The sequence below is a fragment of the Cetorhinus maximus genome, chromosome 5 (genome assembly GCF_964194155.1).
Source record: "Cetorhinus maximus chromosome 5, sCetMax3.hap1.1, whole genome shotgun sequence".
Classification (NCBI taxonomy): domain Eukaryota; kingdom Metazoa; phylum Chordata; class Chondrichthyes; order Lamniformes; family Cetorhinidae; genus Cetorhinus; species Cetorhinus maximus.
The window spans coordinates 165518253-165540179 of record NC_135883.1 but is presented as its reverse complement, the minus strand read 5'-3'; the positions used below and the strand labels follow the sequence as shown (position 1 = coordinate 165540179).

Here is a 21927-nt window from a genome sequence, read left to right as displayed (position 1 = left end):
AGTCAGGATCCTGTGTGACTTGGAAGTGAAGGACTTCCTAATACTTGCTGCACTTGGCCTCTGAAATAGAGGACACAGGGCTGGGAATGAGCTGTCAGGATAACTTTGGCGAGTTGATGCAGTGCATCCTGTAAACAGTACATTCTGCAATTACAGTAAATGACCTTGATGGTGCCCACCTTAAGTGGTGTAACAGTTTTTTAAAAATTCATTTACGGGATGTGGGCGGTGCTGGCAAGGCCAGCATTGATTGTCCATTTCTAATTGCGCTTGAGAAGGTGGTGGTGAGCTGCCTTCTTGAACCGCTGCAGTCCCTGTGGCGTAGGTGCACCCACGTTGCTATTAGGAAGGGAGTTCCAGGATTTTGACCCAGCAACAGTGAAGGAACGGTGATATAGTTCCAAGTCAGGATGGTGAGTGGCTTGGAGGGGAACTTGCAGGTGGTGATATTCCCATGCATCTGCTGCACTTGCCTTTCTAGGTGATAGAGGTCACAGGTTTGGAAGCTGCTGTTGAAGGAGACATGGTAAGATATCGCAGTACATCTTGTAGATGGTACACACTGCTTCACTGTGTGACAGTGGTGGATGGGGTGCCAATCAAGTGGGCTGCTTTGTCCTGGATGGTGTCAAGCTTCTTGAGTGTTGTGGGAGCTGCACTCATCCAGGCAAGTGGAGAGTATTCCATCACGCTCTTGAATTGCGCCTTGTAGATGACGGACAGGCTTTGGGGAGTCAGGAGGTGAGTGATTTCGCTGCAGGATTTCTAGGCTCTGACCTGCTCTTGTACCCACAGTATTTATATGGCTAGTCCAGTTCAGTTTCTGGTCAATGGTAACCCCCAGGGTGTTGATAGTGGGGGATTCAGTGATAGTAATGCCATTGAATGTCAAGGGAGCGATGGTTAGATTCTCTCTTGTTGGAGATGGTCATTGGCTGACACTTTTGTGGCATGAATGTTACTTGCCACTTGTCAGCCCCAGCCTGAATGTTGCCCAGGACTTGCTGCATTTTCATCCATCTAACTGAGAAGTGAGTATTCCATCACATTTCTTAAAGTACTACTGCTGAGAACTGCTCCACCACTGTCCATGGTGTTGTCTCTGCCTACAGGCAATTGCATGCGGAACTTACAAAGTCATTGTTTAATTAAGGGCCCTCGTAGGGTGGAGAGCCTTTGGAGGCTGCATGGTTCTCAAGCTTCTTAAATCCACCTCTGGTTTCACCTTGCATCAGTTGCACTTCTTTACATATAAAAGAAAAGAAAGGCTTGCATTTATATAATGTTTTTCACAACCTCATAATGTCCCAAAGTGTTTTACAGCCAATAAAGTAGTTTGAAGTGTAGTCACTGTTGTAGTGTAGAAAATGCAGCACCAATTTGCAAACAACAATGTGAAAATGACCAGATTATTTTTTCAGTGATGTTGCTTTGAGGATAATTATTGACCAGGATCCCACAAGTATCCCGCTTTTCTTCAAAATCATACGATCAGATCTTTTACATCCAATTCAGAAAGCAGGTGGGGCCTCAGTTGAATGAACATACGAACAAGGAGCAGGAGTAGGCCATTCAGCCCCTCAAGCCTGCTCCGCCATTTAATAAGATCATGACTGATCTGATAGCAGCCTCAAATCTGCATCCTGCCTACCCCCGATAACCTATCACCCCCTTGCTTACCAAGAATATATCCATCTCTGCCTTAAAAATATTCAAAGACTCTGCTTCCACCACCTTTTCGGGAAGAGAGTTCCAAAGACTCACAACCCTCTGAGAGAAAAATTTTGCCTCATTTCTGTTTTAAATGGACGACCCTTTTTAACACAGTGACGCCTGGTTCTAGATTCTCCCACAAGAGGAAACATCCTCTCCACACCCACCCTGTCAAGACCCCTCAGGATCTTATGTTTCAGTCAAGTCACCTCTTACTCTTCTAAACTCCAATGGATACGAGCCCAGCCTTTCCAACCTTTCCTGGTAAACCTTCTCTGAACTGCATCCAATGCATTTACATCCTTTCTTAAATAAGGGGACCAATACTGTACACAGTATTCCAAATGTGGTCTCACTAGTGCCCTGTACAACTGAAGCATAACCTCCCTACTTTTCTATTCAATTCCCCTCGTAATAAATGATAACATTCTACCTGCATACTAGACTTTTGCGATTCATGCACTAAGACACCCAGGTCCCTCTGCATCTCCGAGCTCTGCAATCCCTCACCATTTAGATAATATGCCTCTCTTTTATTCTTCCTGCCAAAATGGACAATTTCACATTTTCCCACATTATACTCCATTTGCCAGATCTTTGCCCATTCACTTAACCTATCTATATCTTTTTGTAGCCTCCTTATGTCCTCTTAACAACTTACTTTCCTACCTATCTTTGTGTCATCAGCAAATTTGGCAACCATCCCATCCATCCCTTCATCCAAGTCATTTATGTAAACAGTTGAGGTCCCAGCACTGATCCCTGTGGCACACCACCCGTTACATCTTGTTAACCTGAAAAAGACCCATTTATGCCTACTCTGCTTTCTATTAGCCAGTCAATCTTCTTTCCATGCCAATATGTTACCCCCGTACACCATGAGCTTTTATTTTCCGCAATAACCTGTAATGTGACACTTTATCAAATGCCTTCTGGAAATCTATCCCTTTATCCACAGCACATGTTACTTCCTCAAAAAACTCCAATAAATTGGTTAAACATGATTTCCCTTTCACAAAAACCATGTTGACGCTACATTGAATTTACCTAAGTGCCCTGCTATAGCTTCTTTAATAATAACTTCTAACATTTTCCCTATGACAGATGTTAAGCTAACTGGCCTGTAGTTTCCCACTTTTTGTCTGTCCCCCTTCTTGAATAATGGAGTTACATTTGCTATCTTCCAATCTAATGGGACCTTCCCCAAACCTAGAGAGTTTCAGAAAATTAAAACCAATGGATCAACTATCTCACTAGCCACTTCTTTCAAGACCTTAGGGTGACGTCCATCAGGACCCAGGCACATATCAACCCGCAGCTTCAACAATTTACTCAGTACCACTTCCCTCGTGATTGTAATTTTCCTGAGTTCTTCCCTCCCTTCCATTTCCTGATTTATAGCCGCTTCTGGGATGTCCTCGTATACGTTATAGTGATGACTGATGCAAAATACCTGTTCAATTCATCTGCCATTTCCTTGTTTTCCATTATCAATTCTCCAGACTCACTTTCTATAGGACCAATGCTCATCTTGTTAACTTGTTTCTTTTTAAAGTATTTATAAAAACTCTTCTTATCTGTTTTTATATTTCTGGCAAGCTTTCTCTCATACTCTAATTTTTGCCTCTTTATTAATCTTTTAGTCACCCTTTGCTGTTCCTTATATTCTGTCCAATCTTCTGGCCTACCGCCTATCTTTGTACAATTATATACTTTTTCTTTAAGTTTGATGCTATCTTTAACCTTTCTAATTAACCGTGGATGGTGTGTTCATCCCTTGGACTTTTTTTTTCACGTTGGAATGTATCTATTCTGTGTATTCTGAAATGTCCCCTTAAATGTTTGCGACTGCACCTCTGTTGAGCTATCCCTTAACCTAATTTGCCCATTTGCTTTAGCTAGCTCTGCTTTCACGTCCTCATTGCCCTTATTTAACTTTAAAAGTATAGTCTCGGACCCACTCCTCTCTCCCGCAAACTGAATGTAGTCATAGAGGTCTACAGCACAGAAAAAGGCCCTTCAGCCCATCGTGTCTGCACCAGTCAAACAATTACTTAACTATTCTAATCCCATTTTCCAGCACTAGACCAATAGCCTTGTATGCCACGGCATCGCAAGTGCACATCCAAATACTTCTTAAATGTTATGAGGGTTTCTGTCTCTACCATCCTTTCAGGCAGTGAATTCCAGATTCCTACCGCCCTCTGGGTGAAAAATATCTTCCTCACATCCCCTCTAAACCTCCTGCCCCTTACCTTAAATCTATGCTCCCTGGTTATTGATCCCTCCACCAAGGGGAAAAGTTCCTTCCTGTCTACCCTATCTATGCCCCTCATAATTTTATACACCTCAATCATGTCCCCCCTCAATCTCCTCTGCTCCAGGGAAAATAACCCCAGTCTATCCAATCTCTCCTCATAACTAAAACTCTCCAGCCCAGGCAACATCCTGGTAAATCTCCTCTGCACTCTCTCTAGTGCAATCACATCCTTACTATAATGCGGATTCCAGAACTGCACGCAATACTCTAGCTGTGGCCTAACCAACATTTTATACAGTTCCAGCATAACCTCCCTGCTCTTATATTCTATGCCTTGGCTAATAAAGGCAAGCACCCCATATGCCTTCTTAACCACCTTATCTACCTGTCCTGCTACCTTAAGAGACCGGTGGACATGTACACCAAGGTCCCTCTGATCCTCAGTACTTCTCAGGGTCCTACCATTCATCGTGTATTCCCGTGCCTTGTTTGTCCTGCCCAAGTGCATCACCTCTCACTTGTCCGGATTAAATTCCATTTGCCACTGATCAGCCCGTCTATATCTTCCTGTAATCTAAGGCTATCCTCCTCACTATTTCCCACCCCACCAATTTTCGTGTCATCCGTGAACTTATTGATCAACCCTCCTACATTCAAGTCTAAATCGTTTATATACACCACAAACAGCAAAGGACCCAACACCAATCCCTGTGGAACCCCACTGGACACAGGCATCCAGTCACAAAAACACCCCTCGACCATTACCCTCTGCTTCCTGCCAGTCAGCCAATTCTGGATGCAATTTGCCAAATTGCCTTGGATCCCATGGGCTCTTACCTTCACTATCAGTCTCCCATGTGGGGCCTTATCAAATGCCTTGCTGCAGTCCAAGGAGACTACATCAAATGCATTGCCCTCATCTACATACCTGTTCACCTCTTCGAAAAATTCAATCAAATTAGTCAGATATGACCTCCCCTTAACAAAACCATGCTGACTGTCCTTGATTAACCCCTGCATCTCCAAGTGTAGATTAATTCTGCCCCTCAGAATTGCTTCCAATAGTTTCCCCACCACTGAAGTTAGACTGACTGGCCTGTAGTTCCCTGGTTTATCCCCCTTCCTCCCTTCTTGAATAACGGTACCACATTGGCTGTCTTCCAGTCCTCTGGCATCTCTCCTATGGCCAGAGAGGTATTGAAAATTATTGCCAGCACCCCTGCTATCTCCTCCCTTGCCTCACTCAACAGCCTGGGATACATTTCATCTGGGCCTGGAGATTTATCTACTTTTAAGCCTGCCAGACCACTGAGAACATCCACCCTTTCTATGCTAATTTCTTTAGTTATATCACAGTCCTTCTGCCTGATTTCCATACCTACATCATCCCTCTCACTTGTGAACATCAACACAAAGTATTCATTTAGAACCTTACCTACGTCTTTCGGTTCCACACACAAATTACCATTATGGTCCTTAATGAGCCCTACTCTTTCCCTAGTTATCCTCTTTCTCTTAATGTACTTGTAAAATAACTTTGGATTTTCCTTTATTTTACCTGCCAATGTCTTTTCATGACCCCCTTTTCCTCTCCTAATTTCCTTTTTAAGCTTCCCCCGTATACATTCTATACACCTCTAGGCACTGTTTTGAGCCCTTGGTATCTGCCATAAGCTTCCCTTTTTCTCTTTATCCAATCCTGTATATCCCTCGACATCCAGGATTTGTTGGTCCCACCCTTGTCTTTACTGGAATTTGTTGACCCTGTACTCTCCCTATTTCCTTCTTGAATGAGTCCCACTGCTCTGACGCAGATTTACCTGAAAGTAGCTGCTCCCAGTCCACTCTGGCCAAATCATATCTGATCTTATTAAAATCGGCCTTCCGCCCAATTTAGAACTCTGATTTCTGGCCCATCCTTGTCCTTTTCCATAACAATCTTGAATCTAACGGAATTATGATCACTATCTGCAAAATGCTTCCCCACTGATACCTCTACCACTTGCCCGGCTTCATTCTCTAAAATTGAGTCCAGGACCTTATAACTATAACTCGCTTATAAGACCTTCTACGCACTGGCTTTTAAAGCTCTCCTGGAAACATTTTAAGAATTCCGCTCCCTCTAAACCAATTACACTATGACTAACCCAGTTAATGTTGGGGAAGTTGAAATCCCCCACCATTACTACCCTATTATTTTTACACTTCTCTGAAATTTGCCTACATATCTGTTCTTCTATTTCTCTCTGACTGTTTGGGTGACTATAGTACACTGCCAGCAATGTGATTGCTCCTTTTTTGTTTTTCAGTTTTACCCATATGGCTTCATTTGAGGAGCATTCTAAGATGTCATCTCTCCTTACTACTGTAATTGATTCCTTGATCAATATTTTGATACCCCCTCCTCTTTTACCTCCTTCCCTGTCTCACCTGAAGACCCTATATCCTGCAATATTGAGCTGCCAATCCTGCCCCTCCCTCAACCATGTCTCTGTGCCAGCAATGACATCATACTTCCATGTGTTAATTTGTGCCCTGAACACATCTGCCTTATTTGTCAGACCCCTTACATTAAAGTAAATACCATCCAACCTTGCCAAACTCCCTTGTGCCTTAACTGGCCTATAATTTCTATGCCTTCGTGACTCACTTGCTCTCTCTTCTAATTTTGGCTTTGCATCTCCCCCTGCTGAACCTCCTCTCAGGATCCCATCCCCCTGCCAAGTTAGTTTAAACCCTCCCCAACGGCACTAGCAAACCTCCCCGCAAGGATGTTGGTCCCATTCCGGTTCAGGTGCAACCCATTCGCCTTGTACAGGTCCCACCACCCCCAGAAATGGTCCCAATGTCCCAGAATTCTAAAGCCCTCCCTCCTGCACCATCTCCCCAGCCATGCATTCATCTGGACTAACCTCCTATTTCTGTACTCACTAGTGCGTGGCATTGGAAGTAATCCAGAGATTATTACCTTTGAGGCTCTGTTTTTTAATCTGCTTCCTAGCTCCCTAAATTCTGTTTGCAGGACCTCATCCCTCTTTCTATCTATGTCGTTGGCACCAATATATACCACGATCTCTGCCTGTTTGCCCTCCCCCTTTAGAATGCCCTGCAGCCATTCAGTGACATCCTTGACCCTGGCACCAGGAAGGCAACATACTATCCTGGAGTCACATCTATGGCCACAGAAACATCTTACTATCGAGTCTCCTACCTATTGCTCTTCCCCTCTTTTTCCTCCCCACCACTGTGCAGCTGAGCCACTCAGTGCCATGAGCGTGGCTGCACTCCCCAGAGGAACCGTCACTCTCACCGTTTTCCAACACAGAAAAACGGTTCTCAAGTGAGATGCACCCTGGGGATTTCCTGACTACCTGCCTGACACCTTTCTTCTGACTGATGGTCACCCATTCCCTCTCTGTCTGCACTTCCGTAAGCTGTGGGGTGACCACGTCTAAAAACGTTCTATCCGCTAAACTCTCAGCCTCGCGGATGCACCTCAGTGCCTCCAGCTGCTGCTGAAGTTCCGAAATTTGGAGCTCAAGTAGCTGCAGCTGGTGGTACTACCTGCACACATGGTCAGTCTGAGCGCAAGGAGCATCTAGGACTTCCCACACATTGCAGGCAGTACATAATGTGGGAGTTAGCTGCCCTGCCATGCCTCCAGTTGGAAAAAATCCCTTACTTTAAGTTAAATAAGGTGGGAGGTGACGGGGGGGGGTGTGGGAGGAGAAATGAAAAGGGATCATTCCCGAAATTGAAATGAAAGGAAATACTACGGATGCTGGAAATCTGAAATAAAAAACAGAAAAAGTTACAAAAACACCTACTGGTCTGGCAGCATCTGTGGAGAGAGAAACAGAGTTAACACTTCACGTGGAGGACAGAAGGTGGGGTGGTAGTTCGCAAGGACAATGGGTTCAAGGGCTGGTAATTTATGGTAATGTTTTAAATCTAAGCCATATAGAAGTGTGCTGTATAGTAATATTCCACGTTTATGCAAGGTTGGTAATCACAGAAATGGCCTGTTAGTAATATAATTTTTTTGTCTTTCAGTGACTTGAGAAGCACAAGGCTGAAACTTCTGGAGTTATTTACAGATGTGAATTGTAACATGGACATGATGAAAAATGCAGTGGATGCTTATTTTTCTCTTTTACAAGGTAGACATGTAATTAAAGAGAATTGTCAAAAATCTGTTGCCAACATTATTTATGCTAAATTTTATACCAGGGAGGAGAGGAATACTCATACAGTATAAATAGTTTTATTTCCCCTTATATTGGTATTCTTGCAAAGTGCCCTGATGAGTGCAAGACAAAAAGCTTCGACATGACTTTTTTTTTCAGCAAATATGGGGATTAGGTGGGAAAGCGGAATTGAGGTTGAAAATCAGCCATTATCATCTTAAGTGGTGGAACAGGTTTAAGGGCTTGCATGGCTTATTCCTGCTCCTATTTCTAACTGCAGTCACTGGCCTTGATCTTTTTTTGTCTCTAATGCCTGTTTTTCCATACCAACCCACTACCTCCCCAAATCCATTTCTACAAGCTTGTTATTTTCCCCATGCTATTGTATGCATTTTGTTGCCATGTGCACTTCTGTAGCTTATTCTCAGGAAAACTTTGAATTGGCTGTGAAGAAAGGACCAGGCCAAAGAGGAACAACTAACGAATAGGAAATTTTGGGAATTGCTAAATGAACTAAATGCCTCTTGGTAAAATTGCCAGTTTAGTGCCAACATTCTCTTAACATGTAGCAAATCATGGGGATTTCTGCATCCACTGGGAATTGGATGGAAGAACGTACCATGCTTATTCCTACAGCCATCAGAGAGAGAAAGACTTTCATCCCATTGTCTAGCCTAGATTTAATCTCGCAAAAGTGAGATTATGCATATATGTAGGAGATTGAAGAAATATAAATCAGTTTTGTTTTTCGATTGAACAACTCTTATTCTTGGGTCTGAAGGTGTGGGTTAACTATTGTATGCTGTGAAACTACAAAAATTTCAATGCTTAAACTGCCTAGTTAGTAGTCCACAAAGGGTACGAGAAACTCCCAGTACATCACATAGAAAGTGTTAGGTGCATCATGTCAACTGCCAGTGATTATCAATGTGTATTGGCTGGCTGTTCCCTACCTCTGGAATCTCCTCCAACTCTACGACCCTCCAAGATCTCTGACCTCCTCCAATCCTTGTCTCCGATGTAACCCTGATTTTTTTTCATCACTTCTTCATTGGCAGCTGTGCCTTCAACAGCCTGGAGCCTAATTGCTGAAATTCCCTCCTCAAACATCTCTCTTTCTCTGTCCATTTAAGGTAGTTCTTAAAATGTACCTCTTTGTGCTTTTGGTCATCTTTCCTAATATCTCCTTATGTGGCTCAGTGTCAAATTTTACTTGATAACATTCTGTGAAGCACCTTGGGACCTGTACTACAGGTTATGGATTCAAGTCCCACACTTCAGCATGAAAATATAGGCTGACACCCCAGTGCAGGACTTAGGGAGTGCTGCACTGTTAGGGGTGCTGTCCATTGGATGTAACATTGAACTGAGGCCCTGTCTGCTCTCTCAGGTGGAAGTAAAGGATCCCATGACACTTTCTAAGCAGATAAACCTGAGGAATTATCTCTGGTGTCCTGGACAATATTTATCCCATCTGTTTGTGGGAGCTTTTGTATACAAATTGACTGCCACATTTCCTACATTGCAACAGTGAATATACTGGCTATGCAGTGCATTTGGATGTCTAGAAGTCGTGAAAGGCGAGATATAAGTCAAAGTCTTTTTAACACCATAATAAATAGCAGGAGTAGGCCATTTGGCCCCTTCGATCATCTTTGCCATTCCATCAGAAGGTCAGAAGTGATTTGCTGATGATTGCATAATGTTCAGCACAATTCTCGACTCCTCAGACACTGAAGTAGCCCATGTCCAAATGCAGTAAGACATGGATAATATCCAGGCTTGTTCTGACAAGTGGCAAGTAACATTCGCACTACTCAAGTGCCAGGCAATGACCATCTTCAACAACTGTCGCCCCTTGACATTCAATGACATTACCATCGCTGAATCCTCACTATCAACACCTTTGGGGATACCATTGACCAGAAACTGAACTGGACCAGGCATATAAATACTTCGGCTACAACAGCAGGTCAGAGGCTAGGAATTCTGTGGCGAGTAATTCATCTCCTGACTCCCCAAAGCCTGTCCACCATCTACAAGGCACAAGTCAGGAGTGTGCTTGAATACTCTCCACTTGCCTGGATGAGTGCATCTCCAACAACACTCAAGAAGCTCGACACGGCCCAGGACAAAGCAGCCTGCTTGATTGGCACCCTTTTCAAAAACATTCACTCCCTCACCACCAATGCACAGTAGCAGCACTGTATACCATCTACAAGATGCACTGCAGAAACTCACCAATGCTCCTTAGGCAGCACCTTCCAAACCCATTACCACTACCATCTAGAAGGACAAGGGCAGCAGATAGATGGGAACACCACCACCTGGAAGTTCCCCTCCAAGTCACTCACCATCCTGACTTGGAAGTATAACACCGTTCCTTCACTGTCGCTGGTTTAAAATCCTGGAACTCCCTAACAGCACTGTGGGTGTACCTACAACACAGGGACTGCAGCAGTTCAAGAAGGCAGCTCACCACCACCTTCCCAAGGGCAAAAAGGGATGGACAATAAATGCTGGCCTAGCCAGCGATGCCCACATCCTGTAAATGAATAAAAAAAAATCATGGCTGATCTGATTGTTATTTTAGCTCCACTTTCCAGCCTGCCCCTTTTCTTTTATTTCAGGCACTATATAAATGTTGGTTATTGGTGTTTGCTGGATCTGCTGCCCCAAGTATTTAGATGACCTGATCATTTCAATAAAATGATGGCTCCAAAATGCATGATATTTGAGCAGGTTTATTCTGTTCTGAATTTGAGTAAGTTGGTTGTTTCTTCCTTCATCAGGAGGCCCTATCTCCATTTTATCCCTCATAAATCCCCTTATATGGTGAAAAATGTGATGGTTGAATACATTTTTTATTTAAAGAGATGCGTATCCATGTTTCTAGTGGGTGTCAGGCTGAGCACTTTCTTGATGTGTCAAGACTGAGAGCTGAACAAACCTACAGCTGGTGGAAAATGCAAGTAGGCAGGAGGCCAGATGGAATGGTGTGGGGGAAAGGCTGGAGATGGGGGAAAGGCCAGAATATGTGCTGAAGTGTGTTCTAGTCCCATCAGTACTTGTCTAACAAGATTGGTGGAATTTATGTGGGATGAAATTGCACGTAATGGAAATGTTTTAATTTGAACGCTCTCAGTAGGTAAGCTAGTCTCATTCTGGTACTGGACCAGAACCCAGATGTTGCTGTGCCAAGTTGGGAAACTGAATTTAGTAAATCTGTCATTTGTGGCCACTAGTAAAACTGACAGAAAATTGATGAATTGTCATAAAATTCCACCTCAGATTATGAAGTGGTCCTTGCCCATGCAGCAAAACCTGGACAACATTAAAGCTTGGGCTGATAAATGGTAAATAACATTTGTGCCACACAAGTGCCAGGCAATGACACCTCTGACGAGAGAATCTGACCACCTTCCCTTGACACTCAATGTCATTACCTCACTGAATCCCCGACTATGAACATCTTGGGAGTTACCCTTGACCAGGTCTTAATTAGACCAACCACATAAATGCAACAGCTACAAGAGTAAGTCAGAGGCTGGGAATTCTATGGGGAATGACTCGCATCTTGATTTCCCTAAAGACATTCCACCATCTACAAAGCGCAAGTCATGAGTGAACTGGAATACTCTCCACATGCTTGAATGCATGTTGCTCCTAGAACACTTAAGAAGTTCGACACCATCCGGGATAAAGCATCCACTTAATTGGCACTCCATCCACCACTTAAACTGTTCAGTTCTTCTGCCATTAGTACATAGTTGTAGCACATAGTACCATCTACAAGATGTAACAGCATCTTGCCAAAACTTCTTCAACAGCAACTCCCCAACACATGACCTCTACCACCTAGAAGGACAAGGACAGCAGATGCATGAGAACACACGCAAGTTCCCTTCCAAGTCACATGCCATCCTGACTTGGAAATATATTGCCGTTCCTTTCCTGCCACTGGGTCAAAATCCTGGAACTCCCTTCCTAACGGCACCTGCACCACAGTTGTTCAAGAAAGCGGCTCACCACTACCTTCTCAAGGGCAATTAGAGATGGAAAATAAATGATGGCCTTACCAGCAGTATCCACATCCCATGAAAGAATGAAAATAAATACCACTATATCAGTGTCATCCACCTCCCAAGAACAAAATAAGTTGAACACAGGCCACGTTCTCTGAATTTAGACAGCCATTGTTTGTCAACCAAAGATTTGTAGGGATGTGTTGAGCAAAGTGGGAAATTTTGCCCGGAGGAGAGTTCTATAGGTTCTCCACCAGAACATCTGCCAAGCAGAACAAAAAATGAAGAATTTGCTTGGAGCTACACAAATACCAAAAGACCGCATTCAAGCCTCCATAAACCAAATGGTCAAAATGAACAGATCGTACTTCTTCACCACCTCCCCCACTACCCTCACTTCCAGTGTTGCTTCAGCAGAAGCCCAATAAAACCATTGCCACCTGAGCCTACTGACCAGGAACAAACCTCGACCTACCCTGTCAATTAGTAACCGCACACACGCAAAGAACTTGAGTGTCTGAATGACGTTCAATGGCATTACCATCACTGAATCCCCCACTGTCAACATCCTGGGGCTACCATTGACCAGAAACTGAACCGGACTAGCCATATAAATACTGTGGCTACAAGAGCAGGTTGGAGGCTAGGAATCCTGCAAGGAGTAACCCACCTCCTGACTCTCCAAAGCCTGTCCACCATCTACAAGGCACAAGTCAGGAGTGTGATGGAATACTCCCCACTTGCCTGGATGAGTGCAGCTCCCACAACACTCAAGAAACTTGACACTATCCAGGACAAAGCAGCCTGCTTGATTGGCACCACATCCACAAACATTCACTCCCTCCACCACCGATGCAAAGTAGCAACTGTGTGTACCATCTACAAGATGCACTGCAGGAATTCACCAAGGCTCCTTAGACAGCACCTTCCAAACTGGCAACCACTACCATCTAGAAGGACAAGGGCAGCCGATAGATGGGAACACCACCACCTGCAAGTTCCCCTCCAAGTCACTCAGCATCCTGACTTGGAAATATATCGTCATTCCTTCACTGTCACTGGGTCAAAATCCTGGAACTCCCTAACAGCACTGTGGGTGTACCTACACCACATGGACTGCAGCAGCTCAAGAAGGCAGCTCACCACCACCTAATCAAGGGCAACTAGGGATGGGCAATAAACGCTGGCCCAGCCAGCGAAGCTTACATCCCATGAATGAATAATAAAAAAAGAAACTCAAATTCTTGTACAACACAATAACAACATAAAATGGGAAAAGCAATATTGATATCATGGTTTGCTCACCCTTCTCTCTTTCTAACCATTCACCTTCCCAAGGTTTTATATCATCCCTGGATGGTACCACACAAGAAAATAAACTGCGTTTCATCCAGAACTTCAAATGGACTGACACTTTACAGGGAAATATTGCAAGGTGGGTCTCTTAATTATTTGTTTACTGTTGCTTTAGATGTGATGAAATTCAGTGATTTACCTTTTGTGCTTGTGATTAAATTGTGTAGGCTTGGTGATTACCTGTTTACCCATTAGCCAACTTTATCCGTCTTTACCTCAGCTGAAGGTATTAACTACTTGTCAAGGTGCAGTTCTATGGATGCATCTAACTTCCAGTACTCAACTGATTATTATTCAAATGTGAGCTTTTGACATTAAATGTCAGTTATTTGATGGCTGATGGTTCATTACAGATTATTAAAAAAAGAAAGACTTGCATTTATAGAACACCTTTCATGACCCGGCGAATGATCCGGACAGATGAGTTCAAATCCCACCATGGCAGGTGGAAAATTTACGTTCAGTTAATTAAATCTTGGACAAAAAAAATTAGTCTCAGTAATAGTGAAACTGACATTGTTGTAAAAACCCATCTGGTGCGCTAATGTCCTTTAGGAAAGGAAATCTGCCATTGTTACCTGGTCTGGCCTACTTGTAACTTCAGACCCACAATAATGTGGTTCCACACAAACATATGAATTAAATGCAGGAGTAAGCCACTTAGCACCTTGAGCCTGCTCCACCATTTGATAAGATCATGGCTGATCTGATTGTGGCCTCTACTTTCCTGTCTACCCTCTGTAGCTTTAGATTCTTGATTAACAAGGGAGTCAATCAAACTCAGCCTTAAATATATCCAATGACCCAGCCTCCAATGCTCTCTGGGGAAGAGAATTCCACAGATTAATGACCCTCTGAGAGAAAAAAATTCTCTTCCTCTCTGTCTTAAATGGGAGACCCCATGTTTTTAAACTGTGTCCCCTGGTTCTAGTCTCTCCCATAAGGGGAAACATCCTCTCAGCATCCAGCCTGCCAAGTCCCCTCAGGATCTTGCATGTTTCAATCATATTTCTAATTCTTCTAAACTCCAACAGATACAGGGCTAACCAGTCCAACCTTTCTTCATAAGATAAACCCTTCTTCCCAGGAATGAGTCAGTTGAACATTCTCTGAAATGCTTCTAATGAAATTAGTAAGGAGACCAAAACTGTACACAGTACTCCAGATGTGGTCTCACCAAGGCCCTGTACAGTTGACTCTAAACTGGTCTCTGAAATAACCTAGTAAGCCAGACAGTTGGATTCAAGAAGGCAGCTCACCAGCACCTTCTCGAGGACAAGACTTCAATGAAAAAATAAAATCAAATTTCAGAGGGCAGACAGGATCTCAGTTTAACATCATATGTGAAAAATGGCAGTGTAGCACTCCTTCAGTAATGTACTGAAATATCCTCCTGGATTATGTGCTCAGGTCTCTGGAATGGGACTTGAACCTTTGGACTCAGATGAGCATGCTATCTAACTATAATGCTGAGCCACAGCTGACACCACAGATCAGTTAAACCTGATCCTGTCATCTTGTGCACCCAAAGAATGAAGATCAGGAACGCTAGTCAGATTTTCCTTCCCTCACCCAAGGGCCATTGTACCATCCCTGAAATCAATTGGCTCGGGACAGACCAGGAACCAAACCTGGAACTTTTCTGGGTCTGTGGGATCAGCTGTTGGGCTGTTTTTGGAGCTAATATCTGCTTACCTATAATGGGCACACTTGAACATCTAAATTACATGCACTGTTGCTCTGCAAATAACACGCATCTGTAAAGCATGTGTTACCTGTTTACAGTAAGCTAGTATGCTGAACCCCACACCTGTGTTCAGTCACTTTTCAAAAAAAAACAATTTTGTTGCTGGAAATTTCAACTGGTCAGGCATTTATTAGCACTAAAGTCAAAAAGAGAGAGAAAAAGAGCAAGAGCTGGGATTATAGTTGGGAAGGAGGGAAGGGAAGTAGCAGCAGGAACCAGAAATGTACCTAGGAGAGAGAGTAACATGACTGCAGCTAAAAGAGAGCCACTAAGAGGAAATAAGGGAGGCAGGCAGGAGGGAATAACAAGATTTGAAAATACAACCAGGAGGAATGGGTGACAGCAGCCCAGAGGGAATGACATTAGGACTGAAAATGGGATTGAGGGAGCAAGAATTAGAGTGAAGCAGAGTTAACAGCCATTTTACAGATTGCTATTTATCCCCTGATGAAAGACTAGCACAAGGTGTCAAATTGCTTAAATCTAACTAGAGTATACTCAATGAATCACTCTAAGCGTAGCAGGTAAACTTGGCAACTACTTTAAGCACAGCAAGGTCCCATAAGAAGCAAATAAATAAATGGCCAGTTAATTTGTTTGTTGAGGGATGAGTGTTAGCCAGGATGCTGGGAGACTTCTCTGCTGTTCTTTTAATTGTGCCATGAGATCACTTATGTCCATCTGACTATGCAGAGTGGGCATCAGTTTAACATCTCATCGGAAAGATGACACCCCTGACAATGTAGGACTGTGGTATTTCCTCAGTACTGTAGTGAAGCATTCCAAGTCCTTAGTGGGGCGTGAACCACCACATTCTGATTCAGTCTGGGAAACTATTACCTGATCCAAGGTGACACTTAAAAAGTGAGATACAAAGCTATAAGACCATAAGACATAGGAGCAGAAATTAGGCCATTTGGCCCATTGAGTGCTCCGCCATTCAATCATGGCTGATATGTTTTTCAACCCCATTCTCCCGCCTTCTCAGGTAACACATGCTTTACAGATGCGTGGTAACCTTTGATCCCCTTACCAATCAAGAACCTATCTATCTCGGTCTTAAATACACTCAATGACCTGGCCTCCACAGCCTTCTGTGGCAATGAATTCCATAGATTCACCACTCTCTGGCTAAAGAAGTTTCTCCTCATCTCTGTTCTAAAAGGTCTTCCCTTTACTCTGAGGCTGTGCCCTGGGGTCCTAGTCTCTCCTACTAATGGAAACATCTTCCCCACGTCCACTCTATTCAGGCCTTTCAGTATTCTGTAAGTTTCAATCAGATCCCCCCTCATCCTTCTAAACTACATCGAGTATAGACCCAGAGTCCTCAAACGTTCATCATATGTTAAGCCTTTCATTCCTAGGATCATTCTCCTGAACCTCCTCTGGACCCTCTCCAGGGCCAGCACATCCTTCCTGAGATATGGGGCCCAAAATTGCTCACAATATTCTAAATGCGGTCTGACCAGAGCCTTATAAAGCCTCAGCAGCACATCCCTGCTTTTATATTCTAGTCCTCTCGAAATAAATGCCAACATTGCAATTGCCTTCCTAACTACCGACTCAACCTGCAAGTTAGCCTTAAGAGAATCCTGGACTAGGACTCCCAAGTCCCTTTGCACTCCAGATTTCTGAATTCTCTCCCCATTTAGAAAATAGTCTATGCCTCTATTCTTCCTACCAAAGTGCATGACCTCACACTTCCCCACGTTGTACTCCCATCTGCCACTTCTTTGCCCATTCTCCTAGCCTGTCCAAATCCTTCTGCAGCCTCCCCGCCTCCTCAATACTACCTGTCCCTCTACCTATCTTTGTATCATCTGCAAACTTAGCCAGAATGCCCTCAGTTCCTTCATCTAGATCATTAATGTATAAAGTGAAAAGTTGTGGTCCCAACACTGACCCCTGTGGAACTCCACTAGTCACCGGCTGCCATCCTGAGAAGGACCCCCTTATCCCCACTCTCTGCCTCCTGCCAGACAGCCAATCTTCTATCCATGCTAGTACCTTGCCTTTAACACCATGGGCTCTTATCTTACTGAGCAGCCTCCTGTGCGGCACCTTGTCAAAGGCCTTCTGGAAGTTCAAGTAGATAACATCCATTGGCTCTCCTTTGTCTAACCTACTCGTTACCTCCTCAAAGAATTCTAACAGATTTGTCAGGCATGACCTCCCCTTGATGAAACCATGCTGACTTTGCCCGATTTTACCATGCACTTCCAAGTATTCTGAAATCTCATCTTTGATAATGGACTCTAAAATCTTACCAACGACCGAGGTCAGGCTAATCGGCCTGTAATTTCCCGTCTTTTGCCTCACTCCCTTATTAAACAGGGGGGTTACATTAGCGATTTTCCAGTCCTCTGGGACCCTCCCTGACTCCAGTGATTCCTGAAAGATCACCACTAACGCCTCCACTATCTCTTCAGCTATCTCCTTCAGAACTCTGGGGTATAATCCATCTGGCCCAGGTGATTTATCCACCTTCAGACCTTTCAGTTTTCCTAGCATCTTCTCCTTGGTAATGGCCACCATACTCACCTCTGCCCCCCCCGACTCTCTTGAACTTTGGGGATGTTACTCATGTCTTCCACCATGAAGACTGACGCAAAGTACCTATTCAGTTCCTCCGCCATTTCTTTGTTCCCCACTACTACTTCTCCAGCGTCATTTTCCAGCGGCCCAATGTCCACTTTTGCCTCTCTCTTACCCTTTATATATCTAAAAAAACTCTTGCAATCTTCTTTTATATTACTGGCTAGTTTACCCTCATATTTAATCTTCTCCCTCCTTATTTCTTTTTTAGTTGTCCTCTGTTGGTCTTTGCAGGCTTCCCAATCCCCTGGTTTCCCACTGCTCTTCGCCGCATTGTATGCTTTCTCTTTAGCTTTTATGCTGTCCCTGACTTCCCTTGTCAGCCATGGTTGCCTCGTCCTCCCTTTAGTATGCTCCTTCTTCCTAGGGATGAATTTTTGCTGTGTCTCCCAATCTCCTGTAGAATCTTTTCTGCCAGGGTATTTCATTTTTAAAATCAGTGTCTTGAAATCTCCTGATGATTCACCATCACCATTTTTTTAGTTTTGCGCTGCTTGCTCTTCCTAATGGCTCAGTAAGTAAATGTATCACCCAGTGTGGTATGAACCCACTTTAATTCTTGGCCTGTGCTATGTCAGCTGATCTCAGCCAAGTAGAACAGAAGTTGGCCTCCACATTCTTGGACAAGGTGCGATGGAGGGGCAAAAAAGCATTAGCCTGAGTACCTTCCCCTTGCTATCCTGCAATACTTGATGTAAGTGCAAACAACAGCTCAGCAATAACGCCCTCTCCCTGAATTTGAATAGACTGCTTGCTGGCTAGTCTCAGAGGAAGAACAACCACTATATCAAAGGAACCATATCCCAGACTGAGTAAGTACCTTCAGGACTACCAACATATAAGAATGACAGACCAAAAAAAAAACAACTGGTTCATTCAGCTTGTCTCATATCGACTTCCTCCTCCCTCCCCTATCCCCTGTATCCACCAGCAGCCATATAATCTCCTGGGAAAGGGAAAAACACATTTCAAAAAAAACCTAGACCAATTTAGAGAGAAAAGAATTCTAGGAAATTTCCCTGACTTCCGAAGGTGACCAAGAAGTGCTCCAGGAGAATGCAGTGATCAAAAAAGCACATGACCCAATACACCAGCTACCTTTAATAGATAGTGATAACAGCTCAGCCAGGAATTCAACCAGATGGAAATCCTTAAATGGTAGCGAGGAAGAACTGGGGAAAAAGTAGAATTTTATTCTGAAAAGCTGTGGGGGAAGGAAAGTATTAGTACTCTTGAGTTACAGTGGAATAACCCATTCTCCATGCAGCACGCTTCCTATGACTACAGGAGCTTTAATAATTGCACTATTCATGGGAAAGCAGTTCAAAGAAGATCTATAGCCGGAGTTTAAACTCCATACAGTCACTTAACACAAACTGTACTGAGGACCCGTGCAGGAATTGCAAAATCTGCTCTGGCTCAAACAATGGGAATGTGTGTATCTCTTTGAAAAAAAACTGAATGCTGTGATAGTGACTTTTATGGCTCAAGCTTTTTGCAATGCAAATTGTCAGCAGATTAACATTCCATGAAATGAAGGCACACAGAACAATAACTGCATACAAATGAGCATCTTGATTCATGAGCCATAAAGTTACTGATCAAAGAGTTTCAACAGTTTTCAAAAAGAACTAAATTAAATCACTTTTACTTTTGCATTTTAGCATCAAGCTCTACGTTTCTGTAGCATTGTCTCACTTTGTATCAGAACTGATCTCTTTAGCTGCACTGGGCTTGTTTCTGCAACCTGTAGGTATGCAAAAGCAAGTCAGGTTCCTTCCTGTTTACTTCCCCATAATTAATGACCTTAATCAACCCCAAACCATGACTCATTTATAATTGCATCTCCTGATAGACGGAGAACTTTGGACTAAAGTCGAAAAGCCCCTACAAATAGTTATTGTGATCAAGTGTGCAATGTGCACTTAATAACATACCTAACTTATTGGCACCTTTTTAAAAAAAAAATGTCTCTTTTGAAGTAAGGTGGGAAGGACGTAGATTCCCAATGAGCCAAAAGGGTTAGTTTAAGTAAACAAAAACAAAAATACCTGGAAAAACTCAGCAGGTCTGGCAGCATCTGTGGAAGGGAGCACAGTTAACGTTTCGAGTCCGCATGACTCTTCAACAGAACTAAGGAAAAATAGAAAAGGGGTGAAATATAAGCTGGTTTAAGGGGTGGGTGGGGTTTGGGACAAGACAGCTGGATAGAGGGCCAGTGATGGGTGGAGATAACCAAAAGATAAACCAGCTTATATTTCACCCCTTTTCTATTTTTCCTTAGTTCTGTTGAAGAGTCATGTGGACTCGAAACGTTAACTGTGCTCCCTTCCACAGATGCTGCCAGACCTGCTGAGTTTTTCCAGGTATTTTTGTTTTTGTTTTCGATTTCCAGCATCCGCAGTTTTTTGCTTTTAGGTTAGTTTAAGTAATTGTGTGCAGGGCATTTGCCTACAGAAAAGAACCCATTTATTGTGAAACGCTTTGCGATATCCTGAAGAGATGGAAGACATTTTATCTGTTTTGTTTTGTTCTTTCATTGAGGATCTGAAGATGGTGGCTCAAGGGCAATTAAGGATGGGAAACAAATGCTGGCCTTGCCAGTGATGCTCACACCCATGAAAAAATTAAAAAGCGACTTTACTCTGTGTTTGTTTCTTTGAACTGTTAATTTTAAAAACTATAGATATGCCTCAGTCCATGCAGCCTCTCATCTAGTAGTCTTCTGTAGATCAGTTAACAGTCAATGCTGAGATTTAAAAGTTGAGTGGGAAAGGGTAGAGTTCAGACCCCCTTAAGAAGACCAGCAATTTATAACTGACGATACTGCCATCCTTACCAGGTCTGGCCTATGTGTGACCGCAGGCCCACAGCAATGTGGTTGACCCTCTGAAATAGCCTTGCAAGCCACTATTATATTCAAGAAGGTGGCTCACCAACAGCTTCTCAAGGAGAGTTAGGGATGGGCAATAAATGCAATCTTACCAGCGATGGTCATCCTGTGAATGAATAAAAAAGACTATAGGCTATCATTTTGTTGAAAGGTGTTGCACTGGAAAACTCTGTATTTCTCTGGTATTGTAGGGTGAACTTTCCAGGTGTTGAGAAATTCTTTGCTACTCCCTGCGCTCTTAAAACAGGATGGTGTTCTTATGTAAGAAGTGCTAATCATAACTTTTTAAAATATGTGTTTCTCTAAAAAAAAGATTGTGTTTCAATGCCCTCCTCTCTCCATTAACATTATGATTTGATTTGACTGGCCCATTAGGTGACACAGATCAATGTATTCTACACAAGGCCAGCAATGAATGTCTAATAGAATACAATCTCTGAAGGCATTTTCACAGCAGTCACCTTCTATGAACTCTAACCCATGTTTCTGTTCCGTGCTACCTAACCCATTTTACCTTTTCCCTCTTGAGTGTAATTATGTACAAGGTTCTAACCCACTTAACCTCCACACTGCTTTATTTGATTTCTTTTGGCCTTACCCATAACTCTCTTCCTCATTCATGCCTACAGAGTGGCTGTTGCCCCAACTTAAAGCGTGAGGAAGTCAAAAAAGGAAAGTCCTAATGCACGTCAGTGTGTCAGTGTGTGCTTGTTTTCAAACTGGTTTCATTTGGCTGCTTTTAAAACCTGTTTTGCAGATTTTGGATTCAATTATTTAAGAAAGGTGAGAGAGAACCTGGAAGTTATAGACCGGTTAGTTTAACGTCTCTTGCGAGGGAGTTATTGGAATCTGTAATTAAGGACAGAATGATTGAGCACTTGGAGAGATATTTGAGCTGAGCAGATGAAGTTAACATACATTTATACATTGCTATTAGATTAACAGTAGTTAAGTATCTACCAGAAGGGGAAAGATAAAGAATGAGGAGGGGAGTAGAGACATTAAGGAGCTTTTTACCTGCTTGGTAACCTGCAAAACAAAACATGTCAGCTGTTCATGTAGAAATAATCAACAATCCCACCCTATCAGCTGAAGGAAGACGATGATGGGACCAGGCAGTTGTAAACAAGGGTTATGAGGTGGGAAGTAGG

The 21927-nt window shown here is 43.2% G+C and overlaps 1 protein-coding gene across 1 annotated transcript in view; it reads left to right on the top strand.

Annotated features, from left to right (window-relative positions):
• Positions 1 to 21927, top strand: part of brox (BRO1 domain and CAAX motif containing) — a 44751-nt gene that overhangs the window by 1568 nt on the left and 21256 nt on the right. Inside the window, exons 2-3 of the mRNA XM_078542775.1 lie at positions 8027 to 8133; positions 13524 to 13620. Coding sequence (XP_078398901.1) covers positions 8027 to 8133; positions 13524 to 13620 — 204 coding nt within the window. The remainder of the gene's footprint in view (positions 1 to 8026; positions 8134 to 13523; positions 13621 to 21927) is intronic.